The sequence below is a fragment of the Eucyclogobius newberryi genome, unplaced genomic scaffold, assembly GCF_026437365.1.
Source record: "Eucyclogobius newberryi isolate DKJ021-1_F unplaced genomic scaffold, fEucNew1.0.hap1 SCAF_17, whole genome shotgun sequence".
In the NCBI taxonomy this organism is placed as follows: domain Eukaryota; kingdom Metazoa; phylum Chordata; class Actinopteri; order Gobiiformes; family Gobiidae; genus Eucyclogobius; species Eucyclogobius newberryi.
This window is the reverse complement of record NW_027315801.1, coordinates 16,408,469-16,428,088: the sequence shown is the minus strand read 5'-3', so window position 1 is coordinate 16,428,088 and position 19,620 is coordinate 16,408,469. Positions and strand designations below refer to the sequence as shown.

Sequence of the window (19,620 nt, the reverse complement as noted above, 5' to 3'; positions counted from 1 at the left end):
TTTTTATCCATCCATCCATCTTCTGCCGCTTTATCCGGGGCCGGGTCGCGGGGGCAGCAGTCTGAGCAGGGACTCCCAGACTTCCTTCTCCCCAGACACTTCCTCTAACTCCTCCGGGGGGATCCCGAGGCGTTCCCAGGCCAGCCGAGAGACATAGTCTCTCCAGCGTGTCCTGGGTCTTCCCCGGGGCCTCTTCCCGGTGGGACATGCCTGAAACACCTCCCGAGGGAGGCGCCCAGGAGGCATCCGGAACAGATGCCCGAGCCACCTCAGCTGGCTCCTCTCGACGTGGAGGAGCAGCGGCTCTACTCCGAGCTCCCTCCGTGTGGCCGAGCTCCTCACCTTATCTCTAAGGGAGCGCCTGGCCACACGGCGGAGGAAACTCATTTCGACCGCTTGTATCCGCGATCTTGTTCTTTCGGTCACTACCCAAAGCTCATGACCATAGGTGAGGGTAGGAACGTAGACCGACCGGTAAATCGAGAGCTTTGCCTTTCGGCTCAGCTCCCTCTTCACCACAACGGTCCGATGCAGCGACTGCATCACTGCAGCCGCTGCACCGATCCGCCTGTCGATCTCACGCTCCATCCTTCCCTCACTCGTGAACAAGACCCCGAGATACTTAAACTCCTCCACTTGGGGCAAGGACACCCCACCCACCTCGAGAGGGCAAGCCACCTTTTTCCGGTCGAGAACCATGGCCTCGGATTTGGAGGTGCTGATTTTCATCCCAGCCGCTTCACACTCGGCTGCAAACCGTCCCAGTGCATGTTGCAGGTCCGGGTTTGATGGAGCCATCAGGACAACATCGTCTGCAAACAGCAGAGATGAGACCCTGTGGTCCCCAAACCAGACACCCTCCGACCCCTGACTGCGCCTAGAAATTCTGTCCATAAAAATTATGAACAGAACCGGTGACAAAGGGCAGCCCTAATTAGTTTCTAAAACTTTATAAACCACAAGTTTAAACAATGTGCCTTTTGGACTAACAACTATAACATCTAAACCCTGAAATAATATTATCTTCAGTTATTTTGTCGTTTGTATTGTTGTTTTAATCATCCTCATCTGTTTTGTAAAGCATTTTGACTGACTTTGTCCTCAACAAATAAACTTAACAACTTTAGAACCTAAACACAAAGTTTAAACACAAAACAATGTTCTCGTAATTGTGAATAAATCAACATTGAAGTAAAAATCTATATCTCATATATCTTGGTCATTTTCATGAAGTATTTATGAAAACAAATTTGACATAATCTGCCAGTTTATAATAAGTATAAGTAAGTAAGTACATGTTATTTGTACTGCACCTTTCACTGACAAGTCACAAAGTGTTATAAAATATGTGTGGTTCTTGTTCTTCAGCCCTGTCAACACACTTTGCCTGAAGCTGCAGTGCCCTGCCGTACAGCCCCCTCTGGTGGTCACATCAGACAGTGGATGGAACACTGTGGACTTCCATCACGTGACAGTGGGTCAGTAGCAGCATTTTTTTTATCTTCTTTCCCCTCTCATACAGCTCAGTTGTAAATGTGTGGTTTACTCTGTGCTTTCAGGAGAAACAGTCACACAGAAGTGTGTTGTTCAAAATGTATCGGACGAATCATTACATGTATCCTTCTGGAAAAGAATGTATGTGTATTGTGTATATGTATAGTTCAGAGTAGGGAGAGGGTCAGAGGCGCAGAGAACAGAGAGGAGGGTCAGAGAAGCAGAGGAGAGGGTCAAAGGAACAGAGGACATGGTCAGAGGAGCAGAAGAGAGGGTCAGAGGAACAGAGGAGAGGGTCAGAGGAACAGAGGAGATGGTCAGGGGAGCAGAGGAGAGGGTCAGAGGAACAGAGGAGATGGTCAGAGGAGCAGAGGAGAGGGTCAGAGGAACAGAGGAGAGGGTCAGAGGAGCAGAGGAGAGGGTCAGAGGAACAGAAGAGAGGGTCAGAGGAACAGAGGAGATGGAGCAGAGGAGAGGGTCAGAGGAGCAGAGGAGAGGGTCAGAGGAACAGAGGAGAGGGTCAGAGGAACAGAGGAGATGGTCAGAGGAGCAGAGGAGAGGGTCAGAGGAGCAGAGGAGAGGGTCAGAGGAGCAGAGGAGAGGGTCAGAAGAACAGAGGAGATGGTCAGAGGAGCAGAGGAGAGGGTCAGAGGAACAGAGGAGAGGGTCAGATGAGCAGAGGAGAGGGTCAGAGGAACAGAGAACGCAGAGGAGAGGGTAAGAGAAGCAGAGGAGAGGGTCAGAGAAGCAGTGGAGAAGGTCGGAGAAGCAGAGGAGAGTGTCAGAGGAACTGAGAACGCAGAGGAGAGGGTCAGAGAAGGAGAGAAGAGGGTCAGAGGAGCAGAGGAGAGGGTCAGAGGAGCAGAGAACACATAGGAGAGGGTCAGAGGAGCAGAGAACACAGATGACAGGGTCAGAGGAGCAGAGGAGAGGGTCAGAGGAGCAGAGAACACGTAGGAGAGGGTCAGAGAACGCAGAGGAGAGGGTCAGAGGAGCCGAGGAGAGGGTCAGAGGAACAGAGGAGAGGGTCAGAGGAACAGAGGAGTGGAGGAGGAGGTGAATAGACTGACCTGAGTGAGTTTGGAGCAGTATCTTCTTCCCTGACTGTGCTCCAGCTGGGCTCCTCGCTCCTGGCAGTTGGGGGCCCCTTCTCTGTGCTGAACGCCCTGCGGCCCCTCAAACCGGGTCAGAGTCACCCGATGCTGGTGGCCTTTTGCCCATCTGGAGCTCTGAAGGTCAGTCATGCAGCAAATGGTCAAAACCGGATTCGAACCCCCAGCGCTCACATGGAGTGCTATGAACTCACCGTATTTGAACCTTTATTTACTTAAACATATATTGAAAATATTGGGTGCACGGTGGCAAAGGCGGTTAGCGCTCTTGCCTCCCAAGAAGGAGATCATGGGTTCGATTCCCGGACCAGACCAACATCACATGATCTCTCTGGGTGGAGTCTGCATGTTCTCCCTGTGTTACCGTGGGTTCTCTCCGGGTTCTCCGGCTTCCTCCCACCATCCAAAGACATGCATGTGTTAGGTAAAATTGGTGACTCTAAATTGGCCCTAGTGAATGAATGTGAGAGTGAACTGTCTGTTATGTCTCTGTGTTGGCCCTGCGACAAGTTGGCCACTGTCCAGGTACCTCGCCTAAGACCCGAAGTCACTGGGATAGGCTCCAGTCACCCGCGACCCCGAAAGGGAACAAGCGGTAGAAAATGGATGGATGGATATATTGAAAAAAAAATGTAAATAGACATAATCATTTGACTTAAATAAAGGTACAGAAGTGCATTTATAGTTTCAGCATCATGTGTGTGCGTGTCCTGTGTTGCAGTACCGGGAGCGTCTGGAACTGCGCAGCGTCAGGGGGGCACTCTGGCTGACCCTGTGTGGAGAGGGGGTGCTGCCTGAGGTCACCTGCTCCCCCTCCGCTCCTGGGCTAGACTTTGGTCATGTGATGGTCAACGAGAGCAGCAGCCACACTCTGAAGGTGAGGAGAGATGTTCAGCTGAAGCGCTAAAAACAAACTGAGGGGGCGCTACTGCCCTGAAAGTACATCTCTGTGTGCATTTAATAATCCTCTTCTAATCAAAGTAAAACAGTCATTTTTAGATTGGTGTTTTTTGTTGTGCTCAGCTCCAGAACAACTCTGTGGTCGAGGTGGGCTTCAGGACCTTGGTCTCCAGCCAGGCTCCACCCACACTCCAGGGAGGGGGCTGTGATAGTGCCAGCAGGGGGCAGCGTCTGCACCTCACCCACAGCCCCCCTCAGCTCCTGTCAGGTCAGCTCCTGTCAGGTCAGCTCCATGTCACTCACATAGAACATTCTCTCTTCTTTTTCAAATTAAACTTCACTTCTAATAAGACAGAAGTACACAAGCCAAAGCTTTACCTGACACTTCTCAGCGGCAGGACTGACCACGCCTGGGAATAACTGCTGACCATCACATGAAACAGGTCAGGGAAATGAGCTTTGGCTGTCTATCACCGTCTTATTAGAAGAAAAGTGAAGTTTAGAGCAGTAAACAACCCAACTCTCTGGTCACACTCTTGTCCCAGTATACACTCTATAGACTACAGACTACAGACTACAGACTACAGTCTACAGTCTACAGTCTACAGACTGTAGACTACAGTCTACAGTCTACAGTCTACAGTCTACAGACTACAGTCTACAGTCTACAGTCTACAGACTACAGTCTACAGTCTACAGTCTACAGTCTACAGTCTACAGACTACAGTCTACAGACTACAGACTACAGACTACAGACTACAGTCTACAGTCTACAGTCTACAGACTACAGACTACAGTCTACAGTCTACAGTCTACAGTCTACAGACTACAGACTACAGTCTACAGTCTACAGCCTACAGCCTACAGACTACAGACTACAGACTACAGACTACAGTCTACAGTCTACAGTCTACAGTCTACAGTCTACAGTCTACAGTCTACAGACTACAGACTACAGTCTACAGTCTACAGACTACAGTCTACAGACTACAGACTACAGACTACAGTCTACAGTCTACAGTCTACAGTCTACAGTCTACAGACTACAGACTACAGTCTACAGACTACAGACTACAGACTACAGTCTACAGTCTACAGTCTACAGACTACAGACTACAGACTACAGTCTACAGTCTACAGTCTACAGTCTACAGTCTACAGACTACAGTCTACAGACTACAGACTACAGACTACAGACTACCGTCTACCGTCTACCGTCTACCGTCTACCGTCTACCGTCTACAGACTACAGACTACAGACTACAGACTACAGTCTACAGACTACAGACTACAGACTGCAGTCTACAGTCTACAGTCTACAGTCTACAGTCTACAGTCTACAGACTACAGACTACAGACTACAGTCTACAGTCTACAGTCTACAGTCTACAGACTGTAGACTACAGACTACAGACTACAGACTACAGACTACAGACTACAGACTACAGACTACAGACTACAGACTACAGTCTACAGTCTACAGTCTACAGTCTACAGACTACAGTCTACAGACTACAGACTACAGACTACAGACTACAGACTACAGTCTACAGTCTACAGTCTACAGACTACAGTCTACAGACTACAGTCTACAGACTACAGTCTACAGTCTACAGTCTACAGTCTATAGTCTACAGTCTACAGTCTACAGTCTATAGTCTACAGTCTAGTCCAGGGGTGTCAAACATCCGGATCCGGCCCGCTGCCCAAACGTTTTAATCCAGCCCGCCGAACATTTTGAATTAATATTTAAAAAAAATATATTATTTTTTTCGTTCATAGAACCGTAGTTACTTCCGTAACCGTTGTTAGCGCCAAAACTACACGTCCGACAATGCCGCTGGTGGCCGCCCCTCCCCCACGCGGCTCTTCACTTCTTTTGGGGTGTTTTCATCATTTGAGTATGTATCCTTTAAAATGGAGCTAAAACGGTCTCCATCCATTCTCTTCATTGTTTTATACAAGCCTCCCCAGCACTGCCAAAGTTTTATTGATGATTTTACTGAGATGCTTTCAGTCATATGCACAGACTTTGATGGTTTGGTCATTACAGGTGATTTCAATGTGCATGTTGATAATATTTGTGACAGAAACGCTAAAGAGCTTGATGCTGTCCTTGAAACCTTCAGTCTTACTCAGCATGTGAGAGGCCCCACCCACAGCAAAGGACACACTCTAGATCTCATAATTACAAAGGGGGTAAATATTTCAAATGTTAATGTGATCGATGTTGCTCTGTCTGATCATTTCTGTGTCTTCTTTGACCTGTCTGTTTCTCCCAAACCACCGGCTGGTCCTGCAGTTGTTCAGAGGAGACACATAAGTGATGGCACAGGTGCACTGTTTATGGAAATGATAAACTTTGAAAATGTCTCATGTTCTAATGTAAATGATTTGTTGAACTCTGTTACATCTAGTGTTTTGAATGTTCAGGACACAATCGCCCCTATAAAGGCTAAAATGGTTAAAAATAAGCAGAAGGCGCCGTGGAGAAATGATGATTCGGTCAGGGCACAGAAAAGGGAGTGCCGCAGGGCCGAACGGAAATGGCGCAAGTCAAAGCTCCAGGTTCAAAAAGAGATTTACAAAGAAAAGCTGAACATGTACAACCTAATCTTATGTAGAACTAGGGAAAGATATTTTTCTGAAATAATTGGAAGCTGCAGTAACAACTCGCGTGTCCTGTTTGCCACAGTAAACAGATTAACAAACCCTCCAGCTCAGCTGCCGTTAGAACTCATTTCCACATCCAAGTGTAATGAGTTTGCATTATTCTTTAATGACAAAGTTCAGGGCATTAAAAATGCTATAAATCCCACAATGCAAAAAATTACCCTAAAACCACCAAGACACTTAGAGCTAACTCACTTTGCACCAGTAACTGACAAAACTGTCCATGAGATCATCACCAGTCTGAGTTCATCTACATGCTGCCTTGATGTGTTACCCACCAAATTTCTAAAGTCTGTGCTGAACAGTTTGTTAGCACCATTCACTCACATAGTTAACATGTCGCTTCAATCTGGAACATTCCCAATGTCTTTGAAAACTGCGGTCATAAAGCCTCTCCTAAAGAAGAGCAGTCTTGATGCCGCAGTACTGAGTCATTACCGGCCCATCTCTAATCTGCCATTTTGGGGCAAAGTCCTTGAAAAGGTTGTTTACCAACAGCTCACAGATTTCCTCTTAATAAACAACTCATTTGATGTTTTTCAGTCAGGTTTTAGACCTCATCACAGCACTGAGACTGCTCTTGTCAAGGTGACAAATGACATCCGCCTGAACACTGACACGGGCAAAGCCTCAGTCTTAATTCTGTTAGATCTGAGTGCTGCTTTTGACACTGTCGATCATGGGATCCTCTTACAGAGACTAGAGGACTGGGTGGGCATCACTGGCACTGCCCTAAACTGGTTAAGGTCCTATCTGGAAGACAGGAAGTACTTTGTTGAAATTGGTAGCTGTGTCTCAGACCACATGACCCTGACCTGTGGAGTGCCCCAAGGGTCAGTCCTGGGTCCCCTTCTGTTCAACCTCTACATGCTGCCGTTGGGTCAGTTGATACGCAGTGAAAATGTGTCCTATCACAATTATGCAGACGACACTCAGATCTATGTTTCACTATCGGCAGGTGACTATGGACCAGTAGATTCACTCTGTCACTGCATCCAACAGATCAGTGTGTGGATGCAAAACAACTTTCTCCAACTGAACTCAGACAAGACTGAAATAATCGTTTTTGGCCACAGAAACAAAGAGAAAGTGTTAGCGGTCACCTCCAGAGTCTCGCTCTAAAACCTACAAACCAAATTAGAAATCTGGGGGTAATAATGGACTCAGACTTGAACTTTAATTGCCACGTCAAATCAATAACATCAGCAGCTTTTTACCATCTAAAAAACATTGCCAAAATCAAAAATATAGTGTCAAAACCAGATTTAGAGAGACTTATCCACGCGTTTGTCTCCAGTAGATTAGACTACTGTAACGGCCTGCTCACTGGTCTCTCCAAACAAGTTGTAAAACAGCTGCAGTACATCCAGAACGCTGCTGCTCGGGTCCTGACCAGAACCAGGAAGTATGATCACATTAGTCCTGTTCTCAGGTCTCTGCACTGGCTCCCTGTGGCTCAGAGAATAGACTTTAAAGCAGCTCTGCTTGTGTACAAGTCTCTCCATGGCCTAGCACCAAAGTACATCTTGGATATGTTAGGGCCATATGAACCATCTCGGACTCTGAGGACCTCAGGGACCGGCCTCCTGCTGGTGCCCAGAGTCAGGACAAAACATGGGGAATCTGCGTTTCAGTTTTATGCAGCTAAAATCTGGAACAGTCTTCCTGAAGATGTGAGACAGGCTTCTACTCTGACAATGTTCAAATCTAAGCTAAAAACAGTTTTGTTTAGCTGCGCATATGACTGAAAGGATTTTTTCTTTGCACTCTTCTCTTTTGTTTGTGATTTTATTAGTTTAGAAAATCAGTTGGATTGATAATTTTTAATTTAGTTAATTTTATTGTAGTTAATTTTTATCTTTGCACTCTTCTCTTTTATTTGTGATTTTATTAGTTTAGAAAATCAGTTGGATTGATAATTTTTTATTTAGTTAATTTTATTGTATTTCTGTTTCTGTAATTTCTTTGTGATTTGAATGCATTTTTCCTGCTGTGTGAAGCACTTTGAATTGCCTTGTGTATGAAATGTGCTCTACAAATAAACTTGCCTTGCCTTGCCTTCACTGCCCTGTGTACTGAGGAGAGAGAAGTGCTGAGAGAAGTAAGACACGCGTTTGCGCACTTTACAGCACTTACGCGCCTCAGACCAGAGGACAGAGACGTGTGGCTTTATGAAACACGTGGGAGAAAGAAAGAAGACTGTTTAGTGGATGTTAGAGTTGTGCTAAAAGTGGAGCTAACAAAAAGAAAACTAACTTCTGTGATGAGGCTCTGTGAGGAAAACATCCTCTACAAACCTGGACAGATCAGGAGCCACAGGTAGAAACACAGGTCAGAGTTTAACAAAGTACCACCAAGTATGTCCACACTAATGTGACTGAACACAACACAATTACCTCATTTGAGACACTACATGAATCATTTGTCACTAAGATCAACTGAAACTATGAAAACAGTGAGCTTGTATGGAGTTTGAGCAGAAACATGTCTGTGATATGAACACTTCACATCAGAAATGAGCAGTCTTTCAACTGCTGCACATTTGCGCAACAGTCTCCACAACTATTACTAGGCTGTAAGAAAGCTTTTTATTTTGTATATTTTTTATTGTTTTATTTTGTACATAATATTTGGCCCACGATTAGAGAAAAGAATTTGGTTTGATGGAAAACTGAGGCTCATAACTTAACCTCCTTAAACGCTCCACGTGTGTTTGTATTTAGTGGTGGTATCAGTTCAGATGTACAGATAACTACACAGACGTGGAAATGTTAGTTAGTACATTTAAAAGGTTTTTTAAATCTTGAAGTTTATTTTGCTATAAAGTCAAATACAATATTTTTCAGTTCCAAATACCTATTTAACAATATTTAACAATAGACTAAATGTTTATCTCTGTAGATAGACTCTGAAGTTGTGATGCACATAAACTGAAGCACAGTGTTGGTGAAATGACACTTGTTTTTCTTAATACATTTCAGTTTATGAGAACAAACGTGTTTGTCATTTCTTTTAATTGATCCAGTAATTGCTTCAAAAACAGCGTAGGCTATATAAAGTTATTTATTTCTTATATTTTTTTTATTGTTTTATGTTTTACGTTATGTTAGGCCCGCGACCCAGCCTGAGCGTCGAAATTCGGCCCACGGCCCAAAATGAGTTTGACACCCCTGATCTAGTCTATAGTCTACAGTCTACAGTCTACAGTCTACAGCAGTGGTCCCCAAACTACGGCCTCGCCAAGCTTGTCCAAGTTATATTATAATTTTTTTTTTTTTTAGCAAATGTCAGAGTCAAACTCATGATACTGTGGCTGGCCGTTCATTTTCCCTTTTGCCTGTAATGCCCACATTTCCCCAAGAGATGGCACTGTTCCTTCTAAGCTGTGCACTGCTCGCACTTAAGATCTATGGCGCGCAGAAAATAAAATTCACCACAAACGGCCACTGGGGCCCATCAAGCAGGAAGCGCAAGTGTTTGACACACTGTAGATCTTGTGGACAGTAGAAGCACTGTCCAGGGGACATGTCATGTTCTCTACATTTTTAGGTTCTAAACACTGTGTGTTTTATTACAATCAGAATCATATTTACTGAGAAATTAGCCTTATTAGTCGCGCAGTGCGGACCGCGGCCCTGGGCGCAGCGCGCACCGCGGCCTCGAGGCGCAGCGCGGACCGCGGGCACGTTCAATAGACACTGGCGTGTCACTATTGTGAAAATGAGACTTTCTTGGCCAGACCTGACTCACGAATCAAAAGACAACATGTGCATCATTATCTGGATCATATTTCTGTGTAAATATCTCATGTCACAGTAACACTCACTCGATGAGTACGCGCTCAGGAGCAGATGATCCTGATGTGAAGACACAGGTAAATCAGCCACACAGAGTCATCAAGGACAGAGGGGACACTAGAGACAGAGGGGGCACTAGAGAGAGCTGTGATTTGTTCTAAAGCAGGTCTAAAGCAGGACCGCGGGGTGCACCACGGACCGCGGATGCGCCGCGTGCGCGCCGCGTGCCCACGAGACCCCCGGTTTAAAAGACGCATCACTACTGCGTTTATTTATGTGTAAATATCTCATGTTACAACGTGGGCACCTGCGGTTTATGACAGGTGCGGCCTGTTTGTTTATGAATAATATCATCCAGAAATGGTCTTGAAGTGGCACATTTTGTAGCAGTTGATGAGCATAAAGTCACAGCAAGAAGCAAACGCAGCATCAACCTGGACAAAGTGTCCAACCACTGGAGACATGAGAAGGACAGAAGTGCAAAAATGTAACATTAAAGTCAAAATGTTTGCATATTCTGGTGACATTTATTAAGATTTTTTTATTTATGGATATTAATCATTCCATGCTGTTACTACTAGATAATTTATGGGTAGAAGAAATGCTAATAAAAAAACGGTCCAACACTCTTAAACTTAACAACTTTTGTGCTTCACTGAACGAAACAAAACCTCCGGAGGACGTACAGAAGATGCTGGTCTTGTTTGGCTCGACCTGCATATGAGAGACATTCAGTGTCATGAACATGAACAAAGCCCATCACAGATCCAGCTTCACTGACCAACACCAAAGGATCGATCCTGAGAATTGCCACAACAAAACTTACACCAGACTTTGATGCAAAACAGGGAGATCAACAACACTGTTCCCACTGAAATTGAAGGTCAATTTTCCTGCTGTGTTTATTCAACTGAAATGTAATTAAATTAATCATTATTTAATGCATTTGGAAAACAATTATTACATTGAGCCTTGCATTTGTTGCTTTGTTACAAGTTACAGGTCAAATCTTGCCTGTAATATATAGTAATTCATTAGTTCACACAAACACACCATATTTTCCTGGCCCGGCCCCTCGGCCAAATTTTAGAACCCAATGTGGCCCTCGAGTCAAAAAGTTTGGGGACCACTGGCTTAGAGGGAACAGTGCCATCTCTTCGGGAAATGTTGGCATTACAGGCAAAAGGGAAAATGAACGGCCAGCCACAGTATCATGAGTTTGACTCCGACATTTGCTAAAAAAATAAATTTTATTTTATTTTTTTAAATATTTTTTAATATAACTTGGACAAGCTTGGCGGGCCGGATTGAAAGGCCCAGCGGGCCGGGTGCGGCCCGCGGGCCGTAGTTTGGGGACCACTGCTCTAATGTTTCTCTGTTTCTGACCTGATCAGCTGAATGGTCAGTGATGGGACTGCACTGTTACATGCAGCAGGAACACCACTACACACACGCACACACACACACAAACACACGCACATACACAGACACACACACACACGCACACACTTCTACACATGTTACTGGGATCATGGAGGTTCAAACTACGACTCCTCAGTCGTAGTCCTGAGTTTATGTGCATTTTCAGAAATGGGTTTAAATGAAACGAGGCCAGTGTGAACGTGCGACTGCTGTTAATCCTGCTGTGAGGATGCTGCAGTCTGATTGAACAGGATTTACTATAAACGTGTAAATGAGAGGACTTTGATTGGAGGTTGTCACGTAAACACTGGGGAAGTGCTGCTTGTAAACGGTTCACTTTGAGTTGGGAAAGACAGAGAGGAAACATGTGTTCAGGAGCTCTGCTTTGTTCCATTAGAGGAGAAGGACATAGATGTGGCTCCTGGAGGAAACAGATGTAATTATGGGCGTTACAAATATAGATTGCATTGAGTTGAATAAAAACAGGGTTTTAGATGTCTAACCAAGTGTATGAGTAATATATTTTTATAAAGAGGAAAACACATGTACATGTAAGGTAAACCCACATGAAAGTACATTTTAAAGTATTTGATCATGTCATAGTGTGTGGCAGATGCAGTAGCTACAAGGTTTTCTTGCTAATGCCGCCCTGACCGTGTCTCCGCTTCTCGTTCACACTGGTTTGGTTCTTTGTCCCGCTGTAGACAAGAGACAAGTGTTCTACAAAATTTGTATGTGCTCCAGCCTCCGTGGCTCTGGGGCCTCAACAGCTTTAACGTTCCAGCTTCTGTCTTTGCAGGCGGCACTAGTGACAGGAGTGTGCTCTGCGCGGTGCCAGCAGAGGGCAGGCTAGCTCCAGGCCAGAGTAAGGATGTCCAGCTCTGTTTCCAACCCAAAGAAGAGCAGGAGTTTAGAGCCTGCCTCTCAGTGCTGCTGTCCAATCAGGTCAGGCCTGGCACAAAACAATGCAAAAGAAGAATGTGTTAGAAAGTCACAAACCAGAGAGAGCATTATCTCCTGGAAGGACTTTCTTCATATTTTTTCTTCCTCCAAAATGTAACTCAACACTTACTTAACACAAATATGTCTTTCAATTCTCTGTATTTTCAACAACAAAACACTTACAGTATATGTGTGTGTCGGGATAAAGACGTTATTTACTGAAACTACACATTTATCTCTACTTCATATCTAAAAATATAGAAGAAGTTTTGATGCTTCACACATTTAAAAAGACTCATTCATCAAATCATTACTATATTCATCTTCTTAATAAAAAATACATATGCTAATGTTAAACCAATGGAGATTTTAAGATGCTAAATGATAAACTTTAGTAGTGTGACAATTGTATTTAGCAGTTACTTTCATATAGTTTAGCATTTCCATGGTAACAGTTATTTCTTGGTGTTCTGTCTCGAGCGCTATTAAACATTACAGACATTTTTGGTCATTTATGGCTTTGTGTTTAACATGGTGAATGTGCAGGGACATCCGTGTCACGCCACATGTCACAGTGTCTCACCTAACAGAGGACAGATGTTACTACGGGGACAATAAAGTGTACTTTCCTCTCAGACAGATCACATGTCTCACCTCTGATTGTCTTTTATCCTCTAGCTCGTATGTTTGTGATACATTTTCTCTGATTGGCTCGTCACTATAACACATTTATCTGTGATCAATAAGTGTTCATTGTCCTGCTCTTGAGTGTGACAAACCGACTTGTTTTTGATCTGACAGGGGCTTTTTAAACGGCACAGATGAGCTCAGCTGTATTTCCATTTTAGACTGTTCTGTTACTCTGTTCAGACAGAGCAGTGCCTCCAGTTTGCTTCACCCCACAATCAATAGATACATTTTCAAACTTTTACTTGTTTACATGACTAAAAGATTGATAAACTAAAATACAACGTCAGCCGTGGATTCTACAGTACAAAACTACACACTGCTGTCTGTGTTCCAGAGTACAGTGTGTGTGATGGACCTGCGGGGGGCAGCATATTCCAGCAGCATGTTTGTGAGGGGAGGAGATCCTCTGAGCCGAACTGCTCTGCACTCAGGTACCTCAAGCACACTGCAAGATCCAAGGTCACAATCACATCTAACTTCAGTTGAACAGAAACAGTCTCACATTTAGAGCTATCATTTTGAAACGCCTCTATCATTTCATGTTTTCATATAAAAAATAATGAGTAGTATTAGACACACAGGAGCTTTCACAGAGGATTTTGGATGTCTTATTTAGTATTTGAGTACACTAGATCTTACTGGAAATTGAATGTAAAATTGGCCTCATTTATTGAAGATAATTTCCTCCTGCACGAGCCGTCAGAATCTTAAGTTTAGTGTGTAGATTCTGCTTTAAGGGCTGCTCTTTATTCCTCTGTGACCTTTGAACTTACAACGCCCGATACATAAATCTATGATGAAGGGGATTCAGTGAAAGAATCAAACATATTTAGGTGACGATTGGACAATGCTGTTTCTATATATTGAGAGAGCAAACTGACCAAAAAATAAAGAAAATAAACACTGTCTAAAAAGACTCATTTCAAAGCCTGTGGTTGTTGATGATTGTGTAGAAGCTTTAGCGCTGTCGTTTAGACCTTTACAAACTGCTCTGAAATGCTCTGAAATGTTCTGAAATGCTCTGAAATGAAGTCTTGGATTAGTTTCTTTTCCAAAGGCTTCTCAACTGGGATTTATTTAACTAAAATGTATCTCCACAACTGCCACGCTGTGACGTTTGTGCTTTGTGTTTCAGAGGAGGAGCCCACGCCTGTCCTGGTGACCCTGCGGGCCCCGGGCAGCAGGGGGCAGACAGGGCCCGCGGTCAGAGAGCTGCAGGTGGGCTGTGTCCGCTCCACGCTGCCCAGCAAGAAGGTGAACCCTCAGGACAATCGTTCAAACTGCTTTTCTCTGGGCTTTTGAAGTCCACAGGCCCATGGTTTGGGGGATAATACTCATAGTATATTCATAGTTTTACACCCCTCAGGCAGAATTTTGTGATCAAAACATTAAAGAGTAAGTTCTAATGAGACAATAAAGATCATAAGATAAGATAATCTTTATTTGTACCACAATGGGGAAAGATAGTCATAATTAAAAAATATTTGAGTATAATGATGATTACTTTGTTTTAGTGATGTTACCTGTCTCGGCTGTCATATCCTTTAGTAGTTTGTAGTAGTGCAGTTTTGTGTCTTTGCTGTAGTAGTTTAATGTGCAGTTTTGTGTCTTTGCTGTAGACAGGGCCGGCCCAGCCTATAAGCGAACTAAGCAGCCGCGTAGGGCCCCGAGGCGTTAATAGGGCCCCTAATCTGGCAACCCGTCGTAGCGCTGCTGGCGCGGCAGCGCACACAGCGGTAACATATAATGCACAAACCGCATTTATTTGTAATGACAATCTGGCAACCGAGACACCAGACCTGCGCTGATTGGGCAACTTCATTGTGCGCGAGCAGAACAAGAGCAAAACATAAACACAACACAACGTGGTCCTCATGTCCAGAAGAATATATTTCCTGGTGCCGAAAAACGAAAGAAGAAACTTATTGACGATGTAAAGAAACTGCAAACTCAACAACACTCTCCAGGTATTGAACTTCTCTTACAAAGAGACGGTTAATGCTGCTGTTTGAAACAACACGATTCTGTCACGTTAGTTCGCTCAGGCTGGAGGCGACGAGAGCTCTGAGCACAATAATATGTCTGAATGAAAGATAATAAGCTTCACATTTACACCAGCCCGGTAGTGTGAGCTGCAGGTGAGGCCGGTGAGGGGCGTCTATGCCCCGGTCACTAAGAGGCGGAGATCCGGTCCGGACGAGCGCCGTCTCGTCCAGAACCTCTGACGTGAGACTTTGGAGTGAACAGTGTGCGGCCCCTGTCCCGGGCCCCTGTCCCGGGCCCCTGTGCAGCCTCAGTTAGAGATGAGCGGGTTTGAGTTTGCGTCCCTCTCTCTCACATCACCATGTGTGAGATCAATCGTGACTCGTGATATCTGTTTGACTTTGACTTCTTAAAGTGCAATAAGAGGAACGTAAAGGTTTATGCACGTAAGGTCCAAGTGCCTTCTTCTCAAAGTGCTCCATGTACAGGTTGGCCACTATGGGAGAGACGGGCGAGCCCATGGCACAGAGAAGAAGGCACTGTCCTCATTCTCAGGCATAGCCCCAAAACTGTGGCTCCGCTATGTCGATGATACTTTTGTAACAATCAAGAAACAAGAGCTGGAAACCTTCTCTGATCACATCAATGCTGTGGACCCACATATCAGGTTTACAAGAGAAGACGCTAAGGAGAATCGCTTGGCCTTTCTTGATTGTGCCACGATCAGAGGAGAGGACGGGAAGCTCCAAATAGAAGTATATAGGAAACCTACACACACGGACCAGTATCTGCTCTTTGGTTCCAACCACCCACTACAGCACAAGCTGGGTGTGATCAGAACCTTACAACACAGAGCTCAAGGTGTGCCCACCAGCTCAGAGGGCAAGAAGAAAGAGGAAAAACATGTCCGAAATGCCCTCTCAGCCTGTGGTTACCCCGCTTGGGCCCTCAACAGAGTGAAGAGAACCAAGAAGCAGGACAAAAGGGAAACTGAACAGAGAAGGAAGGGTGTTTCTATCCCTTATGTGTCTGGCCTGTCGGAAAAACTGCAGAGAATTTTTAGACAACACGAAGTCCCTGTTTATTTTAAACCAGGAAACACTTTAAGACAAAAACTGGTTCACCCTAAGGACAAGTTGCCGACTCAAAAACAGAGCAATGTAGTTTATTCGATCCAATGCAGTGAAGAAAGCTGTAAAGAACGGTACATAGGTGAGACGAAACAGCCTCTACACAAGAGGCTTTATCAGCACAGAAGAAATACTAGTTCAGGTCCACAGAGCGCCGTGCATCTCCACCTTGAAGCCTCTAATCACTCGTTTGAAGACGGTGAGGTGAAGGTTTTAAGCAGGGAGAAAAGATGGTTTGAAAGAGGAGTCAAGGAAGCTATTTTTGTTAAAAAAGAAAGACCTTCTTTAAACAGAAATGGAGGGCTTAGGTTTAATCTTCCTGTTATCTATAATGGGTTACTGAACCCCTGGAAAGGTAAAGGACCAGGGAATTCAAATGCTAATCAGGTACTCAGGGTGGTGGAGCCAGGGTCTCACTAAGACAAAGAGGTTTTAACAGCCCATTAAGATTCTGAATAGGCTAGCTCGGTAGATACAAGGGGGGAGTTTCTGTTGAAACCAACAACTCTTTCTACTTCAGGAAGGCTCCTCCCAATGGGCGGGTCTTACCACAGAACAGTATTAATATCGGAGTTCTCGACCTAAATTCTGTTATTGACAATGACTCTTGGATGAGAGTCGAAACGTCCAGATGACTACAACTGAAGCTTTTTCTACTATGGAACACGCCTGGACGAATGAGGGATTACACCGACACTTTGCTGTAGTAGTTTGATGTGCAGTTTTGTGTCTTTGCTGTAGTAGTTTGATGTGCAGTTTTGTGTCTTTGCTGTAGTAGTTTGATGTGCAGTTTTGTGTCTTTGCTGTAGTAGTTTGATGTGCAGTTTTGTGTCTTTGCTGTAGTAGTTTGATGTGCAGTTTTGTGTCTTTGCTGTAGTAGTTTGATTTGCATTTGTGTGTGCAGAGTGCCGAGTTTGTGTGGGAGAACCTGGGGCCGGCGCAGCAGCAGGGCTTCAGTGTAGAGCCCAGCAAAGGAGCAGTGGAGCCGGGCCGCAGCCGCACTGTCAGTGTAACATGGACGCCCCCTAGTGGCTACAAGGTTCGTGGATTATGGGGGATTGTGTGCAAATCTCATGGGGCAAGATTATCACAGTATTCAGCGATTGTGTGAGGAGGCTAACTAACAGTATTGGTGAAATACTTTTACTCTAAACTGCCCTGTACGGAGCTATTGCTACTGTTTTTTACATTTGACACAAAAAATCACAAGGACCAGATACATTATTAAACAGCACTTTGATATAAATCAACATTTCCCCCATATACATTTGACATCAACAAACACATGATATAGACATATCACTGTAGCTAGCAATAGTTAAGTTATGGTGTGATTAAAGGGAGATCTAAAATGTGTGGCATCTATGGGCCATGGATTCTACAGTTTACAGGCAGTGGGGCCTATTCACACAAGTCCTACTGTAGGGATCTGCAAGGGCACAGTTAGAGGCAGGAGTCAGCACCACTGTCCAGTGGACAGCTCCTATAGCCATAGTTGGGATTTTAAATTTTAAAAAGCACAGGCAGGGGTTTGTTTATTATAAATGAATCATTTATATAGATATGGTCATATAAATATTATATTTTGGATGTTCGCAAATTACAGCGATTGCCATTGTCCATATTGTGGAGGAAGAAAATTAACCAATAAGTTTTCAATAAGTAATCTTTAATCTCCTGCATTCATTGATCTGTTTGGAAACTGAAACTGTTTGGAAAGGACCCCAGTGTAGAGCTTCTTATCCTCAGCTTAGGTCCATGAAGATCAATGTAAAAAGCAACTACATAGTGCCCCTAGTGGGTCATACATGAGATATGTTTGTTCTGTTTTTATGTTTTAGTCCTGTTGTTGGGTGTGTATGACAGCTCTGGCACAGTTATATGTCTGTGTTTAATGCCTGGCTCCATGTGGACTAAAGGTAATCAGGTATAATAGAGTGTTAAAGGTGCTTTATAGCCACGTTCCCACTGGCCTGAGCCCCCAAACTGGTTCTGTTGATGGAGGATTGAGTCTCCATGTTTAGACCTCTGCAGAAAGAGCTCTGCTATGTGAGCAACTGATGTCACTCAGACAAATGTAATAAATTAAATACAAATTGGACCTGAATTATACTTTTTAATCATAAATTCCATCTCAGCAATTCACAAAAAGACGTTTAGTAATTCCAAGTTTGTGGCTGTGAGACATGGCTGAAGCTAGAGGAGTCAGGAACAGCTTTTTCCTCATTTATTTTACTTCTGTGCAAAACCTCTACACCACATTTCAACGTCCCATTATGTTATGCATTGGCTTTGGATCTGTTAGATGCTTTATGCACTACAATTCTATTTTGGGTCTTGACAAAGCGAGTGCCGTGCATCGATATACAGGAAACAACTCTTGCTAACGTGTGCTAGCTTTGTTTTGCTAAGCATGTGGGCTCAATAAATTAGCATCAGTGTAAATAAGGCATTAATCACAAGATTAGGTGAACGTTTGATGAGAGATGATTCTTTTCTGTTTACATCTGCTTTTTACCTTTTCCTTTTCACCTGAGTCTGCGTTGTCTTTTATCCAATTATCTCAAGCTAAAACATTCCAGGAGCCAAAAATAAGCCAGACCACTTTCGGACCATACCAGTCCGTTCCAAAGTGAACCAGTGGAAATGTGGCTCTTGTGCCCCTCTAATATGTGTGTGTGTGTGTGTGTGTGTGTTTTTCCTCAGCCTTACGACGTGCTGCAGAACTGTGTCACCCTGACCCTGAAGGCCGACACAGTTAGAGTGTACAGCGTCAACCTCTTGGCCCTGGTGACCTCTGATCCCTCATGACCCTGCTGACCCCGGCCCCTTCATAGTGCTCACCTCTATGCCATTCAAGTCAATGTTTGAATGAATAAGAGACTTATAGAATTATTGTTTGATTTTGTTTTTTAATGTTGTCCAGTCTGTTTCACATGTGCCTGTCTATACAGACTGCGAGAGGCAAAGATCGTTCTCAAGTTCTTTATTTGATGAAAACAGGGAGAAACAGGCAAAACAGCGGCATGTTGTTCGTCTTGCAGCTGAGATTTGACTCTTCACAAGATTTAGCTGTGTTTTATATCGCTGTTGCTTGGGTCTGATAAAAATGGCCTGACCTTCGCTATGACGTCCGCTTTAAGATTGTTTAGACTAGTCCACAGATGATCAGAAAATACCCAGAATAGTTCAAATACACCGAATAGTTTATTGTGACCCATATGCAGCAAGATCGTCTTGACTCATGATAAATAGGACACAGACATGACAATAATTTGATCAATATCCACATGCCTAACAATCATATACTTTTATACGCCGCACATGCCGATTCTTGGCCGTATTTTGCCTCCGGAGGCAGCGTTAACGTGAGCCTTTTCCAGGGGGCAGTTCCAGGGCGCTCCTTCCCGACCTTAACGCTGGCGTAAAGAGGCGGGACTTGGCCGCTGGAGGCTGGAGTGGAAGGTGCCAGTCCAT

The 19,620-nt window shown here is 44.3% G+C and overlaps 1 protein-coding gene across 1 annotated transcript in view; it reads left to right on the top strand.

Moving 5' to 3' along the window:
* cfap74 (cilia and flagella associated protein 74) overlaps positions 1-19,001 on the top strand; it is an 80,487-nt gene extending 61,486 nt beyond the window's left edge. The window contains exons 28-37 of the mRNA XM_072448615.1: positions 1,369-1,478; positions 1,560-1,615; positions 2,610-2,729; positions 3,328-3,483; positions 3,630-3,774; positions 12,198-12,343; positions 13,365-13,461; positions 14,166-14,284; positions 17,048-17,182; positions 18,850-19,001. Of these exons, the coding sequence (XP_072304716.1) occupies positions 1,369-1,478; positions 1,560-1,615; positions 2,610-2,729; positions 3,328-3,483; positions 3,630-3,774; positions 12,198-12,343; positions 13,365-13,461; positions 14,166-14,284; positions 17,048-17,182; positions 18,850-18,954 (1,189 nt within the window). The 3' untranslated portion in view covers positions 18,955-19,001. The remainder of the gene's footprint in view (positions 1-1,368; positions 1,479-1,559; positions 1,616-2,609; positions 2,730-3,327; positions 3,484-3,629; positions 3,775-12,197; positions 12,344-13,364; positions 13,462-14,165; positions 14,285-17,047; positions 17,183-18,849) is intronic.
* The last annotated feature ends 619 nt before the right edge of the window (positions 19,002-19,620 follow it).